The following is a 26,289-nucleotide window of genomic DNA, read 5'->3' on the forward strand; positions in this document are numbered from 1 at the left end:
TAGTATCCAGTTTTTGTTCCTTACCTTTGTGAAGATTTGATTATATTTTTTTCTTCTTGCATAGCCTTCTAGTAGGGGTTTCATGCCCTCTTTTTAACAGGAATGTTCTGATTTTCATATTAGGGATTTCCCCCAATTGTGTAACTATTTGAGTATATTTAAGAGTGAGCCAGAAAGGCTTAGAAACTTTTTATAGGTGATTGGGGCTTCTGCTTTCTGATTCAATAGGTCTAGAGTGGGGCCCACAAGTTTGCATTTGTAACTACTCCCAGGTGATGGTAGTCCAAGAATTATATTTTAAGAATCACTTCATTAGGGAATGCTCTTGAGATTCACATCTATGGAAAGAATGGAAGAAGGCAGAGGGAAAATTAAAGTGTAGTGCTGGAGTATTTGGAAGCTGGAATCATCCATCAGAGTTGGTTCAAGGTGGAGTAAGGAACTGGGCCTTTATATCCCCATGTTGATCAGTCTCTGGGTTTGGGCTGTTCCTGGAAGGAGATATGACTTGGGGAGTGAAGTTTTCTTCAGCATAGACACCCCCCAGACAAGAGAGATCTTTCTGCTGGAAGCACTACCAGCAGCTGAAGGGCAAAATTCTTTCCTGTAAAGGGCAGATGGGGCAAAAAGAGTTCATACGTCCTCCTTCCAAGCCAACCCCACCCTCATCCTAAGACATCCACTTTTTCTAATTTTTCTTTCACCATAGATTGATTTTGCCAATGCTAGAACATCATATAAATGGAATTGTACAGAGTGAACTTTGCCGGGTGGTGTCTTTGGCTCAGTATAATATCTACTAGATTCATCTATGTGTTTGTATGTATATATAAGTCTTTTTTTTTTTTTTTAATTTGCTAAGTACTATGAATATACCACATTTTTATCCATTCTTCTATTGACTGCCATTTAGATTGTTTTCAGTTTGGGGCTATTGTGACTAAAGATGCTGTGAACATTATTGTAAAAGACTGTTTTGTGAATAGTTTCATTTCTTTTAAATAAATACCTAGGAGTAGAATTGTTGCATTGAAACATAGGTTTATATTTAACTACCAAATTTTTCAAAGTGGTTTTTCCTTTTACATTTCCATCAGAAATGTATGACAGTTGCACTTGCTCCAAATTCTTGCCACTTCTTGGTGTTTTCAGTATTTTTGATTTTAGCCATCCTAGTGAGTATATAATAGTATATCATTATGATTTTGATTTGCATTTCCTTGATGATTACTGATATTGAACATCTTTTTGTATGCTTTTTGGACATTTGTATATCCTTTTTTTGTGTGTGTAAACTATTCCAGTTGTTTGCTTTTTTATTAATTGGCTTTACTGTTGAGTTGAAGGAATTTATTACATATTCCAAACATAAGTCTTTTGTTAGGTATAGGTTTTGCAAATACTGTTTTTGGTTGGTGGCTTATTTTCTTAATTGATGTCTTTTGATGAATAGAAGTTGATTTTCATTTTGATGGGATCTAATTTAGTTTTTTGTTTTTTTTTTAAAGGTTATTGCTTCTGTGTCCTAAGACATCTTTGTATAATTTTAGGACATAATAATTTGTGATTTCTTCTAAGCACTTTATAGTTTAAATTGTTATAGTTAATTTTAAGTTCCAATTCAAATTTAGGTGTAGAATGAATTATGTTTATTTGTTTATAGATACATACAGTTATTCCATCAGCATTTGTTGAAAGGATTTTCCTTTGTCTCTTGAATTCCTTTAGTACTTCTGTTACAAATCACTTCACTATATAGAAGTCAGCTATCGTTCATACCACTTTTTTTTTTACCACATTTAATGTTAACTGTACTCCGGCTGCCTTCAAAATTTGCTTTTTATCTTTGCATTTTCATCTCTTTGACTATGATAATCCCATGTGTGGTTTTCTTAGTGATTATCCTGCTTGTAGTTTGATGAGCTTGGATATGTAAGTTTGTGTTTTTTACCCAGTTTGGGGAAATTTTGGTCATTTATCAGATATTTTTCTGTCCCATTCTCTCTCCTCTCTGGCTGCACATAGTTAGACCACATTTGTAGTTGTACTACAAATCTCTGCAGCTCTGTTTATTATGTTGAAAATCTTTTTCTTTCTCCTTTAGATTCAGTAAGATGTATTGATTTATTTTCCAGTTTAGTGACCCTTTTTCTGATGTGTCTGATCTCTTAAGGTAATCCAATGAATTTTTCATTTTAGACATTGTACTTTTTTTTTAGTTTTAGAACTTCCATTTGGTTCTTTTCCATAACTACCATTTCTCAGCTGAGATTCTCTGCCCTCCACACCATGTATACATTCTTATGACCATATTTTCCTTTAAATATTTGCACATATTTGTAATATTTGCTTAGAAATCCCTGCCTACTAATTCTGACATGTAGATCATTCAGGATTTGGTTTCTGTGAGCTGCTTTTTTATCTTGAGTATGGGTCTCTTTTTCCTGTTTCTTCTTTCTGGTAAATTTTGCTTGTGTAATAGACATTGTTGGTGATATGTTGTAGGCTTTGGATTCTGTTATTTTTCTCTGAGTGTTGTGGGTGTTTTGTCTTTTGGGTTTTCTTTTTGTTTTTTATCCCGGTACACTGGATTCAAATGCCAACATTGCTCCTATAATAGGCGGCAGCAAGAAGGCTCAGCTCAGGTCTTTCCACCTTCCAGCTGTTACTTTTTTCTGGAAGCCTTGCTGTCTTTCCCAGAAGAAGCCAAACATTTGGGCATAGTTTACATAAAAATTTTGTGACACCTTCCTTTCTGGGATTTCATCTTTCATGTTATAGTAGCTCTGGCAATCCCAGATATTGTCCTCTGCTCCTCAGCTGGCAAGACAGCAGGTTTCTGCTTCATTCTTGTGGGCTCAGTGCTGCATGGGGGGTAAGAGGCCTCAGGCAACAGCCTTATAAATACATATCCTACCCAGTGCAGTTCCCTTCTTTTAAGGATGCCTTCCCTCCAGTTGCCACCTGCTTTTGGTCACTCTCTTTAACTTTAATGTTTGTTTTTATATGTAGTCCACAGTATATCATTGTTGTATGTGGGAAGTTACCTTGTTATTATCTGAAGCAGGACATTAGAAAATTGAAGCGTTATTTTCTTTTAATCAAATAAGCATCACATATTTAGGAATATTGTAGGAAAGTATAAAATATACCCTAAATGGAATATCACAGTATATCATATTAAAACTTTGAAATAAGAATTGGAAACAGAACAAGGATGTCTGCTGTCACTGCACTCTTCACCATTAGACTAGAGATTTTAGCTGATGTAATTATTTAAGAGAAAGGAGGAGAAAAAGCTGCTGTCACTGCACTCTTCACCATTAGACTAGAGATTTTAGCTGATGTAATTATTTAAGAGAAAGGAGGAGAAAAAGAAGCATAAAGACAGAAAAAGAAGAAAAACATTTTCATTAATTGTAAGTGAAATTATCTATAAGAGATTCTACATACTATTAGAGCTAATAAGTTCAGGAAGGTTTCTCGATACAAGGTCAGCATAGAACTAACAGTTTTGTGCACATCAGCATGTACATTAGCAAGAACCAATTAGAAAACATAATAAAAAAAGTTATAATTCATGGTACATGGTATAATTCATCTATAAACTAGCTAGGACTTTTTCTAACGAAAGATATAGGGAAAATTATAAGAACTTTTTAAGACAGACAAAAATAAATCCAAATTATGAATTAGCTCTCCCACTTCAATCTATAACTTCAGTACAGCTCAGTATAAATCTTAGCAAGATTTTTGTGGAATTGAAAAAACCGAAAAAATCACTTAGAGTATTTTAAGGCCCAAGACTTACCAAGGCTGTTATGAATATGGTCAAGGAGGGTCATGGAATAACTAGACCTAATTTTTAAAGCACTAATAAACTTGGAGTGGTGACTCAGAGATAGACACATAGATTAATAATAAAATAGAAAAAAAGCCACAAGTAGGTTCAAGCTCACGTGAAAACTTGGCATAATAAAATAGGGTACAGTTGGCTTGCCAAAAAGAGTGTGTATGTGTGTGTGTGTATATATAAATATATATATATTTATATATACACACACATACCATACCATGCATAAGAATAAATTCTAATTTGAATAAAGATCACAATTGAAAAGCTAACTTCAAAAATTTTAGAATGAAATATGTCTTTAAAACTAGATAGGGGGCACTTGGGTGGCTCAGTCAGTTAAGCATCCAGCTCTTTCATGATCTCGCAGTTTGTGAGATCGAGCGTGAGATTAAGCCTCACATCAGGCTCTACACTGCCAGTGTGAAGCCTGCTTTGGGATTCTCTCTTCCTCTCTCTCTGCCCTTCCCCTGCTCATATGTGCACATGAGCAAGCGCTCTAAATAAATAAATAAATAAATAAATAAATAAATAAATAAACATTAAAAAAAAACTTTAGGTAGGATGTCTTAAGATAAAAAACATAATCATAAAGGAAAAAAATTGATAAATTTGACTAAATCAAAAATTTTGACTTTAGTAAGATGTCATTAAAATGCATCATTAACAAAGTTAAGTATATGTAAAAGAGAATTAGTGTCCAGAATGTATAAAGAACTACAACAATTTAATAAGAAATAGTCAACTCCCTTAAAAATGGGCAAAGAATATGAACCAGCAATTTACAGAGGAAAGAACCTATATGGCCAGTAAGCAGGTGACAAGGTACACAGTATTGCTAGAAATTGGGAAATGATAAATTTTAAAAATTTATATTCCTTAGAATAAGTATTTAATATATGTATTATATGTCATGTATAAATGGCATTTATTTGTGCAATTTAATAGGAAAATAGGGATTATCATATACTGCTGATGGAAATATAAATGAATATTACTGCTTGGGAGAAGAATTTGGTAATATATAATAAAACTGAATAGATACATCCATGAGACCCAGAAAATTAACTTCTGAATTTATAACTGAGAGGTTTTCACATGTGTACACAAGGAGACATGTACAAAGTTTATTGCAACATTGTAGAAAAACTGGAAAGTACATAACTGGCTTTCAGTAAATGTGAAATGGATGAATAAATTTGATATATTCATCCACTGGAATACTTTTCAGACATTATAAAAAATGAATGCATTTCATCAAACTGTAGATCTCAAAATAATGTTGAATGAAAAAAGATAGTTGCAGAATATATATGTGTGTGTGTGTGTGTGTGTGTGTGTGTGTGTGTATAATGTAAGGGCATTTATATAAACATGTAAAAGCTTCTTGGAACAACAGTGTATGTTGCTTGTAGATATTTGTGTATCTCATACAAATATTGAAATATCAACTGGGAAAGTTACACATCAGATTAATAAGTTGTCTTTGGGAAAGTAGTGAGGTATGATATGAGACTGGACAGAAGATCAAAGGGGACTAAAAATCTATATCCTTCTATTATGCTTGTGTTAAGTATGAGATAAAAAATCATCAAAAGGCTAGGTCAGGTGATTGCCAAGGTTCATATCTAGCTTAGAAGCACTTTCACTTTACTTTTCAAGTTTATTCTTTGAAAGGCTATCTTTTATACATAATTTTTAGCGATTTACCAAATTGTTTGTGATAAGAAGACATAGTCATCCTCTTCAGATATCCTGTAGAGCAGGTTTCTGATAGAAGAGGAGTATATCTAGAGTGATGCTTTAAAAATGAACACATTTTCAATTTTATATTAATTTCTCTACAAACCCTTTTTTAAGTGATCCGTCTTTCCAAAGAGTTTTCTTCATATGGGGGACTGAATGTTTTTGTCATTTATTCATTTAACAGATTTTATTGAACACCTAACATGTGCCAGATTATAATACCCCAGGGAGCAAAACAGATAAAGCCTGCTTTCATGGAGTTAAATTCTAGTCAAGGAAGATAGCCGGTGACAAACTAATAAAAATATAAAATGACTGGTGGTAAGTGCAATAATGAAAAGTGAAACAGAGCAAGGAGGAGAGTGATGGAGAATATTTTATCTGGGAAAGTCAGGGAAGAACTATCTGTAAATGATAACATCTAGCAAAGTTATGAAAAAAATGAACAGATAGCCATATGGGAGAAAAGTCTTAGAAGCTGACAGAAAACGCCAGTACAAAGGCCCTGCACCAGCCTTGAGAAAATAGCACCGAGGATAGTGTGGCAGGAGCTGAATGAATGAGGAACAGAGGAATAATAGGAGATGAGATTAGAAAGCTAGCTGAAGGCTGGGTCATCCGGGGCTTTGTTGGCCATGATCAAGACTGGAGGGAAGGACTAATGTGGTTTGGACAAAGAATGACTCTGGCCATTTTGTTGACAATAGCCCACAGAGTTGTTGGGGCAAGGAGGGGGAGGTGTTAAGGAAAGAAGGAGGGAGACCGTTTAGGTTACGGTAACACTTTAGACAGGAAATGTTGGGGGTTTAGAAGAATGTGGTGAACAGTGTTTGGATTCTTTATTTTTTAGGAGCAATTCTTAATCTGTGGATTACTCTCTTATCTCAGGGAAATTGTGGGAGTTACTAAGAAGAGAAAAAAAAATAGCACACTTTAGCTGCTAATGTGTTATAAACTATACAAATCCCAAAAGATTTAAAAACCTCTAAAAAGTCTTCTGTGGGATTGTGGGAAGGGGATTTCATTTCCTCTTAAGTGGAGGTATCATTTGCTTTTCTTGTTCTTTTTAGTCATTCTGATTTTTGCAACTGAACTAAATTAAGTCATACTTTGTTCTTTAAAACGTGAAATTTGAAATCTCAATACAAATGAAAAATTTTGAGGTTATTGATTGCATTGACTGTAATGAAATTTAAATGTTGATTTTTTACTCTATAGATTAACTGCATAGCTGTATAAAGAGGCAAATAACCATTTTTTTACATTTATTTGACTAGAATCTTTTATGAGAGATAATTTTGTTTATAACATCTTTTAAGATATAAACTATCTCTGAACTTTATATGTGATTTCATTGCATTTGAACTTTAATGTGTTATAACAAAATTCAGATGACAGTTAAATTATTTTATACTGACTTCATTTGTATTCCATATTAATAATTCACTTATTCAGTGGCTCAGTTAAATTGATGTATAGTGCCTTTATTTGGATTATTTATTTCTTTTTTTAATTTGATTTTTTTAATGGATTATTTATTGCTAAATACATTATCCCCTTCCAATTTATTACCATAGTAGTTAATCTTTATTACTACTTTTATGTCTACGGATTCCTTTCCCTAGGCTGTGTGCCTGTGCATGAGCGAGCGTACATATGTGTGAATGGGAGGGAGAAGAGGACAAGAGAATCTACTTTATAACAAGTCTTTAGAAATACAGATAATATTACACCATTATGGCTTTTAAATGCCAAACAAGTCATTTTCCAGAGTGGCAGGCATTGAATAAAAATCATAATTCATTATAAACTCTCTGTCCTATTTCTATGTATAATAATACATATCTGCATTTTAGTATGTCTCTAAAAACTTAATTGTTTATTCAAAACATCTGTTAGAATGATACATTGTAACAGTAATAGGTTGACTGTAGCAGTGAACTCAAGATATTTTGATCATGCTTTAGGGCTGAATTTAGTACAGTGAATGGGAAATAGATGTATGTTATGCTTTGTGAAAGATGCAGTTTTAGGGTATTATGCCTAATGTTAAAAAAGAGTTTTACTATTTCAAATATTTAATAAATTTATCATTTTTATTAACCTAACTTTCTTTTTCTTTTAGCAAAACTGTACAATCTAAAGTGGACTGCATTTTGGTAAGTAAAATAACTAATATTAAAGTTCTTTTGTAATAGCCTTTTCCACTATATCAAATATATTATTCTTGAGTAAATATTTATTTTAAACATAACTCAATTTTAGCAAATAAAATTTGACATTCAATTACAACCCTATTGGTGAACTGGCTACAAGCTATGTAGATACTTTCCTATATCTCATCAATAATGAAATCACAACCTGAGGCTGTTGCGTGTTTTTGAAGCTTACTGGCTTTTGCTTAAGATGTTTGATGGTTTAGTTTTGTTGATAGCATGCATATTTTTCCTATTTAGGTTGCTAGACATTAGGAATTAAAGCCAAGATAATAGTTCTAATTTATGTTGCAGTTAATAGAACTCTTAAAAATGAATTTAAATGAGAGCCTTTTTAAATGCTTCATGGATTAATTTTTGTTGGTATACTTTTCATGTTTGGTTTGATGGCCTTCAGGAATTAAAACCACAACAATAGTTTAAATTAAGATTGTATTTGTAGTTCGTTAGCTCCTCTCTTGAACATGTGAGGGTAGGACATGAAGCTACTGGGGCTACTGGAATAGTACTGATGTCTTTAATGAAATCTCTGCTAATGGAATACTCCCTAGGCTCTAAAATGCTCAGTGACTCTGCACTGTTAGATTTCCCCAGTGTTCTTGTAGTTAGTCCTCTTCCTAGTTTTTTGTGACATCAGAACTTTCTTATTCAGGTTTCCATGTTCCTTATAAGCTAATTTGTTTGTGGGAAAGGGAGGATCTTTACTGTCTGGTGCTGAAATAGTATGTAATATGTTATTAGCTTATGAAATTATTATGACCTTATGATATTATTAGCTTATTAGCTTCTAGGTAGGTGAATAAATGGGAAGAGTTCATAGGAGAGGTGGTAATTTGATCAGTTCTCCTGTGCTTTTCTAACCTAATAGTTGAGATTAAGTACTTCATGGAGATGTTTTTCCTTGTTTCTTTCACTTACCCTTTCTTCTTCTTTTTTTCTTTATTGGCCTCACAATAACCCTCTGAAGTAGGTAATCTTGTTACCTTCCTTTTATAAATGAAGAAACATGCTGTTCGCTTCGGAAAAATAATTAAACACCTTCTGTCTAGCAACGCTAGCTAGATACATGGGATTCAGAATAAAAAGGACGTATTCCCTTGCTCTCAAGAATTCACTGTTGATCACAGTGTCATATTCAAGAGTGCTGTTAAGACCTAGGAAGATAGTAATTTGGGATGGAGGGATGACTTTGCACCCAATCCACAGAGGATTTCCTATCTGCCCCAACCCTCAAGAGTTTCATTGTTTATCACTCAGTAGTTATGGCATACTGCTTTCTTTTCAGTACCTGAGATAGTGTTGGAGGATTATTCAGCTTTTGAAGAAGACTGGTAGAATTTGTAAGATATGACATTTATAAAATACTAAATGAGAAAAAGGCTTTTAAAAAATCTTTCAAGAGTTCAAAATTGTTTATATGTTAGCATAAGGTTTAAAGTTATGTATATTTGATGAACAAGATAGTAAGATCTCTGTCCTCATGAACCTTATAATTTATTGAGTGAGGTATATATTAGATGAAGTCAAATAAATGAACATTATAACTTCAGATAATGATAAATGCTATTTATCATTACAAAATTTTTGTAAAGCAAAAAGAGGCAAGTCATGGGGGTAGGGTAAATTTAGATTGGATGATGTGAGGAAATGGCGTTTGAGAGGAGAATCCAGCCTTGTGTGATGATTTGCCTGTGACACTTACTAGGCAGAGGGAATAATAAGTACAAAGATTCTGAAGCAGGAAGGAGTTGGGGACATTTACAGAATACAAAGTGCAGTGATCTGGAACTTATAGAGAGAGGAGAGAATGATAAGAGAAAAGTTCAGGTAGGGAGAAGTTTTTTTCATAGGGTATATTTGGCCATGGCAAATAGTATGGATTTCATTCTCAGTACATAGAGAACCAATTAAAGGGTTTCAAGTAGGAGAATAGTATGAAATGAAAATTCAAGGCTCTTGCTCCCATGATGGCAGTGGAAGATGGAAAAAAAGTATATGGATTCAAGGCTTATTTTGTATATAAAGCTAATAGACCTTGCTTGCTTATGCACTGAATGTGCAGAGAGAAACAAAGAGGAATCAAGGATAATTTCTTTCAGTCTAAAAGATTTCGTTTAATATTTCTGGTAAGGCATGTTTGCTTTTAATGAATTTTCTTGGTTTTTCTCTGTGAATGTCTTTATTTGCCTTTGGTTATAAAGGATAGTTTTGCTGGAAACATAATTCTTTATCAACAGGTTTTATTCTTCCATCACTTTGAATATGTCATTCTGCTGCCCTTAGCCTTTGTTGTTTCTGATGAGTAGTGAGTAATTTATCATGTTGTTTTCATGTGCATGATGAGTTTTTTTTCTCTGGTCCATACCAAGATTTATTGAAATTCATTCACTTGCTTGTTTGCTCACCCATTTACTCTAGTTTTCAACACTTTTTGTGTTACATGTGTATGTACGGATCACTTTGTGTTTATCTAGCTTGAGATTTGATGGATTCACATCTATAGATTATTCTGATTGGGGAAGTTCTCAGCCATTATTTCTTCAAATATTTTTCTGTTCCTTGAATTCCCCTCTCCTTCCAAAGCTTCCATTACATGTATGTTGAAATGATTAATGTTATCCTTTCAGTCTCCGAAGCTTTATTCATTTTTCTGATTGTCTTTCTCAGTGTTCTAGTTTCTCTGTCTTTATTACAATTCTCTTTATTTGAATCATTGTCATCATGTTTTCCTGTGTATATTTAAACACAGCACCCTTATCCTGGCAGTACTACTGTCCGGATCATATGGGATAGGTCATGGGAGTAGACCAGGCAAGAATGACACAGACTTTCAACAATTAGTACCTAAAGTTCAGTTTTTAATGACAAAACATTTCTTAACATGTTGTTTGCCATTAGTGCCCAAAGCCCTAAAATTGTTCTTCTTGACAGTTTATATCATTATATAGTTATTTTAAGGGGAGGATTTGCTGACCTCATTTTCTAGATTCCCCAGCCTTCTCACAAAGATTTTATATGTTTTCTTGTAAAATTTTATTATTTTAGCTTTTTCTATTAGGTCTTTTTCTGTTAACCATTGTGATTTAAATTTGTGTTTTGTATGAGGTGAACTGCAGTCTTTATCTTTTACCATATGTATGGATATCCAGTTGTTCCAGCGCCATTTATTGAAAAGTCCACCCTTTCCCAGTCACCTCCTATGTCAAAAATAATCATGTGTGTGTCCTTTTCTATCCTCTTTTTTCCCATCCATTGCTTTATCTTTCCTTATGACGTCACCACACTGTCTTTTATGTGGTAGCTTTGTAGAAAGGCTTGATATCAGGTAATATAATGGTTGACATTGATTTTAGCATTTCCATGGAAATTTAGAATAGATTTGTCAATTTCTTTCTTTTTTTTTGTTTGTTTTTAATTTATTCATTTTTGAGAGACAGAGAGAGACAGAGCACAAGCAGGGGAGGGGCCGAGAGAGAGGGAGACAGAGATTCTGAAGCAGGTTCCAGGCTCCCTGCTCTCAGTACAGAGCCCAATATGGGGCTCTAACTCAAGAACCATGAGATCATGACCTGAGCTGAAGTCAGATGCAAAAAAAAAAAGGAAAAAACATAAGTCGACTGGGATTTTTGATTGGGATTACAGTGAATTTATAGATCAATTTGGGGTCAGTTGACATCTTAACAACAAGTCTTTTAATCCTTGAGCATGGTATATCTTTATATTAGTTGGTTCTTCTATAATTTTTCTCAACAGTGTTTTGTAGTTTTCTATGTATAGGGTTTATATTATTTATGCTTAACTTAGACCTAAATATTTTAATACTTTGGATGCTATCATGAATGGTATTTAAAAATGTTTGTTATATAATGTTTTATTGCTAATATTTGTGTAGACCTTGTAGTCTGAAAACATACTAAGTTTATATATTATATTCAGAGGCTTATGTGGAGAATCCTTTGGATTTTCTACCTACTTAATCAAATTGTCCATAAATAAAGACATTTCATTCATATTATTTTTTTAAATGTTTATATATATTTTTTTAATTTTTTTTTTTTAACGTTTATTTATTTTTGAGACAGAGAGAGACAGAGCATGAACGGGGGAGGGGCAGAGAGAGAGGGAGACACAGAACTGGAAGCAGGCTCCAGTCTCTGAGCCATCAGCCCAGAGCCTGACACGGGGCTTGAACTCACGGAACGTGAGATCGTGACCTGAGCTGAAGTCGGACGCTTAACCGACTGAGCCACCCAGGCGCCCCTAAATGTTTATATATTTTTGAGAGAGAGAGAGACAGAGTGCATGTGGGGAAGGAGCACATATAGAAGGAGACACAGAATCCCAAGCAGGCTCCAGGCTCCAAGCTGTCAGCACAGAGCCCAATGCCAGGCTTGAACTCATAGACCGTGAGATCATGACCTGAGCCAAAGCCGGACGCTTAACTGACTCAGCCACCCAGGCACCTCAGGATGTTTCATTTTAAACATCTATTTATTTTTATTCACCTTATTGCTCTGCTAGGACCTCCAGGACAACATTAAATAGACATGGTGAGAGTAAATTCCCTTTCCTTGTTCCTAGTTTTAGAAGAAAACCACTCATTCATTCACTTTACAATATGATGTTAATACTACTTTTTTTCATGGATGCTCTTTTCAAGCTGAGAATGTTCCCTTCTGTTCCTGTTTTTCTAAGAGTTTTTTTTTTTTATCAAATGCATGTTTTATTTTATCAAATGCTTTTTCCGCACTCATCAAAATAATCACAAGATAATTCTCCTTTCTTTATTCTGTTAACATGGTGAATTACACTGATTGATTTTCCCAAGTGAAACCAATCCTTGCATTTCTGTGATAAACTCTACATGATACTCTGTACTTCATGTGTTGCATTATACTTTTATATATTACTACATCAGATTTGCCATTTTGTTAAAGAGTACTGTCTGTATTAATTAGGGCTTTGGAAATACTATTTTCTTGTAAAATCTTTTTCTGTTTTTGGTATCTGGGTAATGTTGACTTCATATAATGAGTTTGGAAATGCTGTTCTCCATTTTCGGAAGCAATCTATTTAAAATTATTATTTCTTTAAGTGTTTCATAGATTTTACTAATAAAACTGTGGGAAAGGTATTAGTTACAAACTTAGTTTCTTTTATTATTATAGGGCTATTCTTCTGTTTATTCTTGATACAGTTTTAGTATTTTAGTCTTTGAAGGAATTTGTTCATTTCTACTATATTACTGAATTGTTCATGTAGTGTTGCTTATAATGTTCCCTTATTATCCTTTATTGTCTGTAGAATCTGTAGCAGTTATCTCTGATTCCTGATAAGGGCGCTTTATATCTTCTTTTTTTCTGGATCAGTTTAGGTAGAGGTTTAATAATTTTATTGGTCTTTTCACATGAATTGAGTTTTGGCTTTATTGATTTTTCTTTTTGTCAGTTTTCTATTTTGTTTCTCTTCTAGTAAGTATTATTTCTTTCTTTCTGCTTAACCTCTGTTTTAAATTATTCCTATTTTTCTAGCTCCTTAATATGGAAACTTGAAACATTTTTTCTTTTCTGTTGTAAGCTAAAGTGCTGTAAATTGTCCTGTAAGCACTGGTTTAGCTGTATCCCATATTATGTTATGTTTTCATTATCAATTTTTTTTATATTTCCATTCTCATTTATTCTTATACCCATGGGACACTTAGATATATCTTGATCAGTTCCTAGATAATTGAGTATTTATCAACACTTTTTTGTTATATATCTTAGTGGATAAATTCAGATGATTCGTTCCACAATCCAAAAATATTCATATAAAAATGATTACAGTAGTGTAATATAATATAAAGTAATAAAGAAAATACAAAATATAAAGAAAAATAAGCAAATTAACCTGTAGTTAACTTTGAAACCTTTGTGGCTGGTGTGAAGGAGACGAGAGAGGAGGGTTATTGTGTAGGATAGCTTTCACTATCAGTAACAGAATCACTGCCATCTTTTGGCTCAATGGAATCTTTTTCTTTTTGTACAACTTTAACAAGGAACCTATCCAATGACCTACAATGAAGCAAAGCATTCCTAAGGTTACTCTTGTGTGGAAAAGCAAAGGACTGTCCATAGGTGCTTTGACATGACAAAAAATACACTAGTGCCAATTGGGGGCACCTTGCAGTGTTCTGAAAAATTACTGACCGGCAAACACCGCAGCCTGAGACCAAGCATCCGAGCATGGGAGACAATCACCCACAATCCCACAGCGAGTGAGAGAGAAAGAGAGAGCCATCCGCTCAGTTGTGATCATGTGACATTGGGCATCATGTAGTACTCGTATTGCAAGACATCACTTGTTTATGAAGTTAAAATTTATTAGAAATGTTTGCTCATTTTGCAGAACACTCGCAGAACAAGTTACTCGCAATCCAAAGTTTCACTGTGTATTCAACTGTCATTGGATGGAATGTTCTTAATCTAACACTTAGGTCCAGTTGGTTGTTTTTTTTTCAAGATATAGGGATCCTTTTCTTCCCCCCTTATTTCTGTTACAGAGAGGGATACTAAAATGTCTCTCTTGTGATGGTTAGTATTTTTTTCTCTGTGATCCTGGCAGATTTTGCTTCATGTATTGAAGCTATTATTGGACATAAATATGTAGAAGTATTATGTCTTCTTTGTAAATTGGTTCTTTTATTATTATGATGTTTCCATTTTTATCTCTGATAATATTTTTGCTTTGAAGTCTGCTTTGTCTGCATAATCTTCCCCTCTTATAATTGGTGTTTGCTTGTAAGACATACCTTTTTCGACCCTTTTTTTACTCTTAAGCATTATAGGTCTTTATGGTCAAAGTGTGTTGTTGCTGTTGATGACATCATATACTTGTATCGTTCTTACCCAGTCTGACAAGCTTTATCTTGTTACTGCTTACTTGTATGGTTGAGTGTACACATAAGATTTTGCATTTATTTTCTTGTAGGTCTACTGTTAGTTCTCCTAGTTTTAGTTTATCTGAAAACAAAATCCTTTAATTGCCCTTCATTTCAAAGGACACTTCTTTGAATAAAGAATTCTAGTATTTCTTTCATCATTTTAGCAGTGGTGATTCACTGTCTTCTGGCTTGCACAGTTTCCATTGGGAAGTTTGTAGTTATTCTTGTTTCCCTGTATGTAATACATTCTTTTTTATTCTCCTTTAATATCTTGTAAGATTGTTTATTAGTGGTTTTCAGCGGTGCTATTATAATAGCCTTAGTATGATTTTCTCTGTTTTTGTCTTGCTTTTTGTTCATTGAGCTCCTCAAATGTGTGAGTTTATATTTTTCACCAATTTTCAAAAAAATTCCTAGCCATTGAAATATTCTTCATTGCCCCTTCCATCCTGGAACTCAAAATAGGTCACAAAGGCTATGCTTAGTTTTTTTTTTTTTCTCTTTTTGTTTCATTTTGGATAGGTTATATTTCTTTATTATCACATTCACTAATATTTTCTGCTGATGTGTCTAATCTGCTTTAAATCCCATTGAGTGAATTATTATCTGTTTTAGATCTTGAATTTTTCAGGTCTAGAAATTCTACTTGGGTATTTTGTTTTGTTTTATTGTCCATTTCTCTTCTTATTAAACCCTTGGGCATATTTATAATACTTTCTTTTAAGTCCTTGTTTGCTAATTATATTATCTCTAAGTCTGTTTTATTTACTGATTTTTTGTTTATTGCAGTTAATGGGTCATGTTTTCTTCTTTGCGTATCTAATTATTTTTAATTTAGTATTTATTTGTTTGTTTATAGTGTGTGGGTTTTGTTCTCTTCCTTTAAAGTGTATTAAAGCTTTCTTTGGCCAGGAACTAAATTACTTGTAGGATAGTTTGATCCTTTGCTGTGTTTAAGCTTTGTTGGGGCAAATCTATAATGGCATTTATGTTAGAATTTAGCTTTTATACTAAAATATAATTTCTGGTGTCTATACTGTATTCCTTGGGTGTTCACTGAGATCTCTCAATTCTGTCTAATCAGAATTTGAACATGTCATAGACAAATACAGTTCCCTGGTGATTCTGTACCCAGCTTCATGGAGTTTTTCTGTACTCATACAGTTTAATATTCAGCAGTAGATTCCAAATCTACATGATTTGTGTAGATTTTGAAGTGATTTCGTATCTTCCTTTTGGTAGTTTGCTTTCTCAAATAGTGATCTGTGTCACTTTAGTGTATCAGTACTTGGCCATGTTCTGCTTGATTTGCCCCTCCTTGTACCATTTCACAAGTTGCCTTCAGATGGAATTATCTTATTTGTGTCTTTTCTCTCAGATGTAACAGTTCTATGCTAAAACAGTTGTTGGGTATGTTTTGTTTAGGTTTTTAGTTGGTGAAGCTGGGAAAGGTGCTCCGGTGTCAGGTACTCCTGTGTGGCCACATTCATAAGTCCATTAATAGATATTTTAAAGATTCAGTAAAATGTACAGGTCCCTTCAACCCCCTTCATTTCCTAGTGAGCTGTCATCTACTCTTCTCCACAAAAACTGTTTCAAACTTTTAAACTAAAGTTCCCAAACTCATTTCTTCTCTTACTGTCAGCAGATGATCTCACCTCCTACTTTTCTGAGAAAATAAGAAGACACAGTGAAGGTATTCCACAAAATTAACACTGTTTCTTATCCCCAACTCACTAGTTGCTCACTTCTGTACCTATTGTATCCCTTCTCTTTTCTCCTAATAGTAGAACTATCTTTCTGCCTTTCTGAAAGTTGATCTCTGTCTAGGCTCTGATCCCATACCTTCCTATCTCAGAATTCCTTTATTCTCTTCTCCTGGTTTTTTTTTTTTTTCTTTCTCATTTTCAACTAGCCTTTTTCTGTTAAAAGTTAAATGGTTAATCTTTTCTCATCTATTAAAAAAAATCCTTCTTGAAATTCACAACCGTTCTCTAGCTACCATGTCTTCCTTCTTTCTTTTGAAACCCATTCTCATGCCTCACCCACTCTTCAACTCCAGCAACAAGTCTTCCAGTAACCACTTCTCTGACACCTGTGTTTACCAAGAAGACCATGAATGGTCGGTCTCTTATTGCTAAATATAATGGTCTCAGTCCCTAATTTCACCACCCTTTTTCACTTGACTGTTGATCATTCCCTAACCGTCCTCATTTAGTACGTTCCTATTCTTTTCATTCCTTAGATACCACACTATCTTGGTTTTCCTGCTACATCTTAGGCTGTTCCTCTCCAGTTTCCTTCAAGAACCTCTAGTACATGTCTACCTGAATTGTCTGCATTCTGTCTGTATTTGCCCATGATGATTTCATCTACTTTGATGGTTTCAATTAATGTCAGTATGGTGATGTCTGCTAATTATACATCCCCACCTTAAGGTCTAGATTTCATCTATCCATCAAGTTTACCAGAATGTCCCATAGTTACTTCAAACTCCTCTTTTCCAGAACCAATCTCATTGTATCATACCCCAATTCTGAACCTACCTGTATTAGTTTCTTATTGCTGCTACGACAAATTACCATAAACTTAGTGGCATAAAACAAAACAAATTTATTACAGTTCTGTAGGTTAGCAGTCTGACACGCCTCACTAGGATAAAATGAAAGTAGCATCAGGGCTGTGTTCCTTTTGAAAGCTGTAGGGGAGAATCTGTTTCCTTGCCTTTTTTAGCTTTTAATGGCTGTGTCTTCAAAGCCAGTAGTGGCTGCTCAAGTCTGTCTTACACTGCATTACTTTGACACTTCTCTTTTTGTGTGTTCAGAGTTCCCTCAGGCTCCCTCTTATCTGAACACTTGTGATTACATTGGGCCTACTGTATAATCCAGGATAATCTCTCCATCTCAAGGTCCTTAATCACATCTACAAAGTCCCTTTTGCCATGGAAGGTAACAGATTTACTGTTTTCCTGGAAAGAGAAGATTAGGACATGAACATTCTTTGTACCATATTGTCTTAGTGGATGTACTCATTCATCCATCCTAAAAACCTGGTAGTCATTCTTCATTCTTATCCTCAGTGTACCTCATATCTGGTCAATCACCAAGTCCTATCAATTCTGCCTCCTTAATTGATCCATTTTTGTCCGTCCCTACTGCTGCTGCATTAATCCAGGTTGCCATACTTGTTAGAAATACTGCAGCTATTTCTCTGCTTCTAGACTCTTCACTTTCATTCTGTCCTCTGCAGCACCATTATAATCAGCTTTATAAAATGTGCATCTGTTATTTTATACCCTTGCTTCACACCTCTCACCAGATCCCCATTATTCTTTGTTAAGTCATGGGAGACCTTTCATACTCACGTCTTACTTCTCTTGTTTAACCTTACCTTTTTTCACTCCCTCCACAGGCTCTCATTAAGGCATAGCGAACAGTTGTGAAATAAGAGAATATATACTCTCTAGAATAGTGCTGTCCATTAAAACATGGCTAAGGAACACTTAAAATGTGGCTAGTGTGACTGAAGAACTGAATTTTTATTCCATTTAAGTTAATTTCAAGTGAAATAGCTACATGTGACTAGTGGCAACCAGTTTGCATTGTGCAGGCCTGGTTCTCAGGCCTCGTTGTGCAGCAATGGTTCTCAACCAGAGGCATTTTTGCCCCCTATGGGACATTTGACAATATCTAGAGACAGTTTTGATTTTCAACAGAATGTGCGACCAGCATCAAGGAGGTGGAAGACAAGGCTGTTCAAACATTCTACAAAACACTAGACATCACCCTGTAACATACTTATCAGCCCAAAATTGTTAGTAATGTTAAAGTTGAAAAAACTCTGGTCTAGACCATCTCTTCTTCTTCTTCTTTTTCTTTTTCTTATGTTTTAAGATTCTTAAGTATCACTCCCTCTGGAATACCATCTGTGATTTCTTAGGTCTGAGTTTGATACATCTGTGTCCCATATTATCCTGTGTTTTAATTACCTTTCTTGGTATTATGTAGTCATCTCTATGATAATTATAATAAGCGTTTTTATTTGTTCTTAGCTTCTCAAGTGTAGGAATATATTCATTATAATATGGGCAAAGGCATATGACAATGATCAATGCATATTTGTTAGGTATATGAATGAGCATAAACTAATCAATTATTAAACATTGCAATTTAGAATATAAAGAAGGTTGCCACCTTCATTTTAGGCATTTTAGAGACCTTAAACTTGCTAAGATATTCGAATTTATTTTTTGGAATTACTTCACAGTTTGCCAGTAAGAACAGAAACTTATTTCATTGTTTTGGAGGAAAAGAACATTTTTTCTTTTTCTGACATTTTCCCTTTTTTCTTGTTCTACTCTACTTACATATACCCCTTCCTTTCCTACTCTCCTGTTAGGAGATAACCATCCTGAGCCACCACCACTCTCCTTTACAGAGTACAGATGGGGAACTAAAACTTTACTGCATAGATGCAGGAAGGACGCAAGCAAATGAAGTGGAACTAACAAGCCAGAAACTAAGGAAACTGTTTACCAGTATAGCAGAATGGCTCAGAGCCGAGGCTATAGAATGAAACAGACATGAGTTTGAATCCTTGCCCCAGCCAATATTACCATTACTGTTTGAATTTGGACAATTTTAACCTAAATCAGTTTTGTAACAAAGGACATAATAACAGTACCTATCGCAGAGTTGTTGTGAATATTAAATGAGATAATTAGTATAAATACAGTGCCTGGCACATAATAAGCACACATGGCAGCTTTAGTTGACGGTGTTATATGTGTAAATTGATAATATGGATCTAATTGACTTAAATTACCATAAATTTGTTTTTAGAAGTCTAAACATTAGTTAAAGACACATGTTCATCATCACAGAACATACCGTTTAAAAATGAATGCTGCCCATATGGAAACACTGAGAGGAGAGCATTGAATCCCTGAAACCTCGTGAATGGAAGATGGAAAAGGTTGGGAATCTCCTGGCTAAAGCCTTCTGAGAAGCCAGAAGGTGCATATTGTAGAACAGATGCCGGTGTCAACACTCCATACTCTCTCTTCCTCCAGGCCTTTGTAGATGCTATTTCCTCTGCCAGCTGTGCCCTTCTCAGGTTTTTTTTCACTTGGATAACTCCTGCCCCTTCTTTTGGACTCGGTTCAGAAACCTTTTCAGAAAGTTTTGTTCATCTACTAAGAATGAATTCAGCTGCAGATAACAGAAAACCCTATTGGTGGCTTACAGAAATAAGAGTTTGTGTTATCTAACAAGTCCAAAATTAGGCATTCTAGAGTGGTGCAGTAACTCAACAATGCCACCAGAGTCCTAGGTGTTTTGTTTTTTTTGTTTTTTTGTTTTTTTGCTGTGTCATCTTTTGTTCCAGTCACATCATTGATGGCTGCTGCACTTATCTGCCTTTGTCCAAATGGTGAGGCAGGAAGGGAGGAAAGGCAAAAGAGCTTTCTTCTAGAGACGTTCTGTCTTTATTTTAGGATACTTTACTTCCCTTCTGAAAACCCACTTCAGAAACTTCAGACTCCAGAGTAATGTCATTTGGGTACTCCTAGCTGTAAGGGAAACTAGAACATGGAGGATTTTTTTTTTCTAGCCTCTATATGAAAGGAAGACAAAGAAGAAAATGGTTAGCACTTTATGTATATATGTACATATATACTAGTTCAACCTATCTGCATTACCTTCTCATTTAAGAGCCCCTGCTTTCATGCACCCTATAAAACACTCTGTACTCCTCTTAAAGCTCTTACCACATAGTATGCTAATCACCAGATTAATTTGTTTTCTTCTCCAAAAATAAGCTTTGGAAGTAAAGACTATTTCTTATGGTCTTTATATCCCTAGTGCTTAGCACAGTGTCTAGTACATGGAATATATTCAGTAAACATTTGCTGAATGATTATTCACAAACAATAATTATCAAAAAGAATGTATAATATGCATATAATATCCCCAAACAGAGTTTCTTTGTATTTCTTATTGTTTTTGTTGTTAGCGTTTATTGAGTATGTATTACCATATGCCAGATGAGTACTTTACATGTTTTATCACTCTGTCTTCTTAATTTGCCTATGAGGTTAATCTTGTTTTCATCTTCATTTTATAGACAAGGAAGCTCAGACAGGTTAAGTAATTTATCCAAGGTCATAAAACTTGATAATTGGTAGAATTAGGTTTTTAATCTAGGTAATCTGACCCCAGAACCCAGGCTTTTAAAAACTGTGATACACTATATCATTTTTTAAAAATATCTGAAACATGAGTTTGTGAATTTTTTGAAATTCTGTTCCTTATTATAATCAAGAATTATTTCTCAAAATATTAATCAAGAATTATTTTTGAAAATAATTTTCCAACTTTAAATCTGAAATGAAAAAATTAAAATCTGATTTTATTATTTTACTGAATTTTAGTAATCAGTAATTCTAAATGCAATTTAGTTTTTTGCATGCAGGTTGCTTGAATGCGTTTTAAAGAAATAACATTCTCTCTAAAACAAAATAGCTAAAATTATTGTAATTAATTAAATCAATTATAATTGCAAAGACTATACCACTATGAAATCTAGAAGAAGTGAAAAATTTTAAATTGTATCTATGCTAGTTTTAAAGCCTAGCATTTTGCCTGTTTATCAGTAAAGACAAATGAAAATATTTGTAGTGGTATAATTGTGAATAAAATTTTTTTGTTAATGTTTTAATGCTTTTGCAATTAAAGCATTTGGTTTTTACTTAATTTTAATGATAGCCAATATATCTTAAACTAAATTTCTCATGAGTTATAACACTTTTAGATCTATAATGTCGTTATACATTTGTAAAGTTGATCCAGTTACATTTTTTTTTTAATGTTTATTCATTTTTTGAGAGAGAGAGTGCAAGGAGGGTAGGGGCAGAGAGAAAGAGGGAGACACAGAATTCAAAGCAGGCCCCAGGCTCCAAGCTGTCAGTACAAAGCCTGATGTGGGGCTCGAACTCACAAACTGCAAGATAATAACCTGAACTGAAGTTGGAGACTTAACCAACTGAGACACCCAGGCATCCCCCAGTTACATTTTTTATAACCAATTTAATAGTAGAGACTAAATCTTATCCTTGCCATACCTAGTACCGGAAGATTAGCTAGACCCCAGCAGAATTTGAAAGCTGCTCAGTCCATATTGCTTAGTCCTCTTGCCTTAGTTTAGTTAAATGAACTACCTGACAGCTGTAGGAAGGCCTGAAATGTGAGAGAAATAACCATGAGTGTAATTGGTATAGGAAAAGCCTGTTTTGGTTAGAGTCCATCACAGCGAGTTGGAGAATAACAGTTCATGTTTGCCAAAATATGGTCCTTGGAAGAATAGTCCCATAGAATGTTAAAATATTATGCAAAAAGTTTGAAAAGTCAAAAATGTTTCATGAACTTTGGATTAAAAAATATCTTAAAAGCTGTTAATATGGTGTTACATGTCATGAATCTTAAGTACTCAGTGTGTTCTATACGTTTTTCCCCTCATAAGACTTATCATGAAAACGGTTTCCTAGGCCACACTGTTTAGGAAATGATTGGTAAAATCTGTAGAGCAAGTTTCCAGAATAGAGAGAGAGAAATTATTTCCCGTATGTTATCATTCGGAACTACCAGGATATTGAGAACTTCCTACTTACGTTACTGTGTTTTAGGTGTTTGCACCACCAGGAAGCAGTGTTTCCAGCAGTTCTAATGTTCAGGTTCCCTAAATGATTAGTCCTGCTTTGAAATTATTAGAACTAATAATGGTTAAGGGGGCGGGCAGGGGAAAGACTATATGTTTTGGATCCTGTTAGGAAAGGCTAATGTAAATATTAAATAACATTCAGTTTGTCAGGAAATCAGTCGGAAGCACCAAGAAAAATATATGTCTCATGGATTAGGCAGTTCAACAGCAATCCTAGTAAGAATATAAATGTAAGATTAGACAACATTTGCTTACCTTTTTTCTCATTAGTTGGAAAGATAAAGGCTTAAAACCAAGAATAAGGGAGGGTATTTTAAACCATTTGAGTCCATATTTTAAACCTCTCAGGAGGAGTATGCTGCCTGACTTCTAGGGCTCTCTAACGGACTAACTGACCAATATTGCAAAAGGACTCAAAACAAAAAACAAAAAAAAAAAAACTGTTTTACAGAACTGTGGTATAAATCCTGGGATAGGGTTTATTCATATGAAAGTTGACCAAAAGAGGACTTTGTAGGATTATCATTAAGAGGGAGAAGTGGTAAGTGACACAGAATTGCCAGAAGACTATTCCTTTTAGAGGGTTGGAGAAACCTGAAACTGGGTGACAAATGCCATCATTTAGACCATTCAAGTAGTGAGGCAGGTTCCCTCCAGAGGAGAGCTCTCAGGAGGGTCCTCTTGCAAGGGAGTACAATAGAAAACTTGAAAAAGTGAACTTGTGATGAATCTGTATTAAGTGTGTCCTAGGTTCTGAATATTGATTCATTAATCCTTTAAAGACTGTGTCTCCCACTCCCACTAGAATAGCGTTTGTCCTCCCTAAGGAAATGAACAAAAATTAAAAGTCTAAACTATGTTTTAAAAAACTTTATCTCTTGAGACGCCTGGGTGGCTCAGGCAGTTGACTTCGGCTCAGGTCATGATCTCGCAGTTCATGAGTTTGAGCCCCACATTGGGCTCTGTGCTGACAGCTCAGAACCTGGAGCCTGCTTCTGATTCTGTGTCTCCCTCTCTCTCTCTCTGTCTCAAAAATAAATAAACATTAAATAAACATTGCACTCTGTCTCTCTCAAAAATAAATAAACATTAAAAAAATTAAAAAATAAATAAAAAACTTCACCTTTTTAGTGAGCACCAAAGCCTTTAGTGAGCACCAAAGGTTGTTTTCAGGTAAAGCAACCAACTTTCTGGGCACATATGAGTTGTCCATTACAAAATCTAAAACCTAAAAATAGAATCACAAAAAAGGCACCAAATACCCCATCTGAAAAATCCTGTTTAGCATAGTAGTAAGTTCATTAGAACAGGCAAGGAGAAAGCCGAGCAAGAAGTCTGTCTGTGGGAAGTTTGTTCATTTATCAGATATCAGAGATCCCTATGTGGAAGTTCAGCAGTACCTGGATCCTCTCCAGGGTTGTATTTGGAGCACTGCAATAGAGGATATTTCCCTGGCTATTCTAGTATCATTTCATCTTGGCTTATAGCATCTTTTTATTACGGCTTTCTCTGAATCTAAGTACATTCCTGGATTTTAAAACATATGCTAACTCAGATATGGACTGGATGGTAATAACAAGCAGGTCTTTCCAGCAAATCAAGCTTCTTGGTGCTTATGGCCCTGGAAGGAATCAGCACTTAACCCTGTAGACCAGAGGAACTAATCTAGAGAACCACAGGCTAGATCTGTTCCACAGAGGTGTTTTGTTTGGCCCATGTTGACATTTTTTAAATTTCATATTGGTTACCACATTTCAAAATTGGGAGAGTTCACAGAAAAAAAATTGTGTGTTTGGTTTCTCTTGAAAACTCAGGGCACTAAGTCCTTACTTCCATATGACAAAAGTTACTAGGTTTCGGTAGCAGTTACCCCTTTCAAACATGATCTGTACTCTTCAGTCTTCTCAGTTCCCATCAGGCTTTTGTTCCTTAGCATAAATACATTTCTTCCCTATAGTCTGTTTTTAATCATTTGCGTTACCTGCCTGGCATTTGAATTTGTGACCTCTGTGTTAGATTCTTTTGGGGCAAGGTTCTTCAGAGAGTCATTCTTTACAGGGTTGAGGGAGCCATAATGATATGTATGAGGACAGACAGAAGACAGCCTCTCTTTTTGTCTCTTAGTAATGTGGGCTCTCTTTACTGTCAGTTCTTGCAACATTACAACAGCTAGTCAATAGAAATCAAAAGTAGGGTAGAACAAAGAATTATGGTGGCTCTTTTGAGAGTCTTTCCCATTGGTTAGCCATTGTGCGAAATATTTTCATGTCTTATTTCCCACTGAAACTTTCCCTGACCACTCTACTTTAAATTGTATCCCTTTCCAAAACTTTTTCTTCATAGCATTTATCATAAACATGTAACATTTGTTTCATTTTTGAATTTTGTTGATTGTCAGGGTGCCTGGGTAGTTCAGTCGGTTAAGCATCCGACTCTTGATTTTGGCTCAGGCTGTGTGTGATCTTGTGGTCTGTGGGTTCGAGTCCTACTTTGGGCTCTGAGCTGTCAGATGCTTGGGTTGCTTTCTCTGCCTCTCTCTCTCTCTCTCTCTCTCTCTCTCTCTCTGCCTCTCTCAAAAATGAATAAATAAACTTTAAAAATAAATAAATCAGTTTGGTTGATTGTCTCTCCCTTTGTATTAAAATTTAAGGTCATGCCTAAAGCATAGTAGACACTCAGTGCTGGATGAATGAATGAATGTTCTCATTTAATTTTTAAACTTTTCAAGTCTATCCCATGGTTAATGTCTTTGGTTGGAAGCCAGTTATTTGAGTGTGCCTACTGCTGAAGTGAGTGGGCAGGAACTAAAAGATGTATGCAACATGAGAATGTAGTATATCTGCTCCTTGAGAACCAAACTAATGCTGTTAGTTTGGGACTAAGACAGACGGTACTCTGCTGGACATAATTTTCAATAACTTGCCCAAGGAACAATTTTTAAAGAAGAGGCATATGGGGGTGTCTGGGTGGCTCAGTTGGTTAAGCATCTGACTTCGGTTCAGGTCGTGATCTCACGGTTCATGAGTTTGAGCTCCACATTGGGCTCTGTGCTGACAGCACAGAGCGTGAAGCCTGCTTTGGATTCTGTGTCTCCCTCCCTCTCTGCCCCTCTCCTGCTCATGCTCTCTCTCTCTCAAAAATAAACATTTTAAAAAAGAAGAAGAAGAAGAAGAAGAAGAAGAAGAAGAAGAAGAAAAGGAGGTACTTGTCCTCTCCTGCCCTCCAGAGGTGTTTAATACGTCATTGAGGGGGCATGTATGAGGTCAATACAACTGGAAGGCTTCCTTCCTCCTTTCCCTCCTTTACAGGAGAAATCATGCTTTCTGACCCCACATCCTTTCTGTGATGAATGCTAAATGGTGAATGAATGCTAAATGGTGACCAAGGTCAATTTACTAACTCAGACTTGATTGAAACAAAAAACTTTGTTTGCAGTATCTAATTAAAATACATTGTAGCTTGAAAAAGGCTCATTGTTATGGGGTTTATCTTGCGATGTGACCCTAGGGTTACTGTTAGTAAGTAAAGACCTAAATCAGAATCTGACTTTTTCCTTTCAGTCACTTGGTAAAGAAATGGGTAACTTTCAAAAGAAAGCATTTTTGTGTAGAATTTACTGGGGCAGGGTAGAAGACTTAACAAAAGGGCCAGATTTAAATAGCTGGTTTTGTGTTTTGAGTATCATAAAGAAATAATCTGTACAAGGCCAAGCCATTTAGAGGATATTGAACCTTTTATTTTATTTTATTTTTTTACAGTAATCATGAGTTACTTTATCCTCTCTTTGTACGGGAGGACAATATAGTCATAATGTGGTTTTTTGGGTTTTTTTTCCT

At 34.8% G+C, this 26,289-nt stretch overlaps 1 protein-coding gene across 3 annotated transcripts in view; it reads left to right on the plus strand.

The window, feature by feature from the left end:
• The window catches only part of RFX7 (regulatory factor X7), a 134,195-nt gene that overhangs the window by 49,326 nt on the left and 58,580 nt on the right, over nucleotides 1–26,289 (plus strand). For all 3 annotated transcript variants that reach the window (XM_042941941.1, XM_042941940.1, XM_042941942.1), the window contains one exon: nucleotides 7,725–7,758. In XM_042941941.1, the coding sequence (XP_042797875.1) occupies nucleotides 7,725–7,758 (34 nt within the window). The remainder of the gene's footprint in view (nucleotides 1–7,724; nucleotides 7,759–26,289) is intronic.

Source organism: Panthera leo, chromosome B3, assembly GCF_018350215.1.
Source record: "Panthera leo isolate Ple1 chromosome B3, P.leo_Ple1_pat1.1, whole genome shotgun sequence".
Taxonomy (NCBI): domain Eukaryota; kingdom Metazoa; phylum Chordata; class Mammalia; order Carnivora; family Felidae; genus Panthera; species Panthera leo.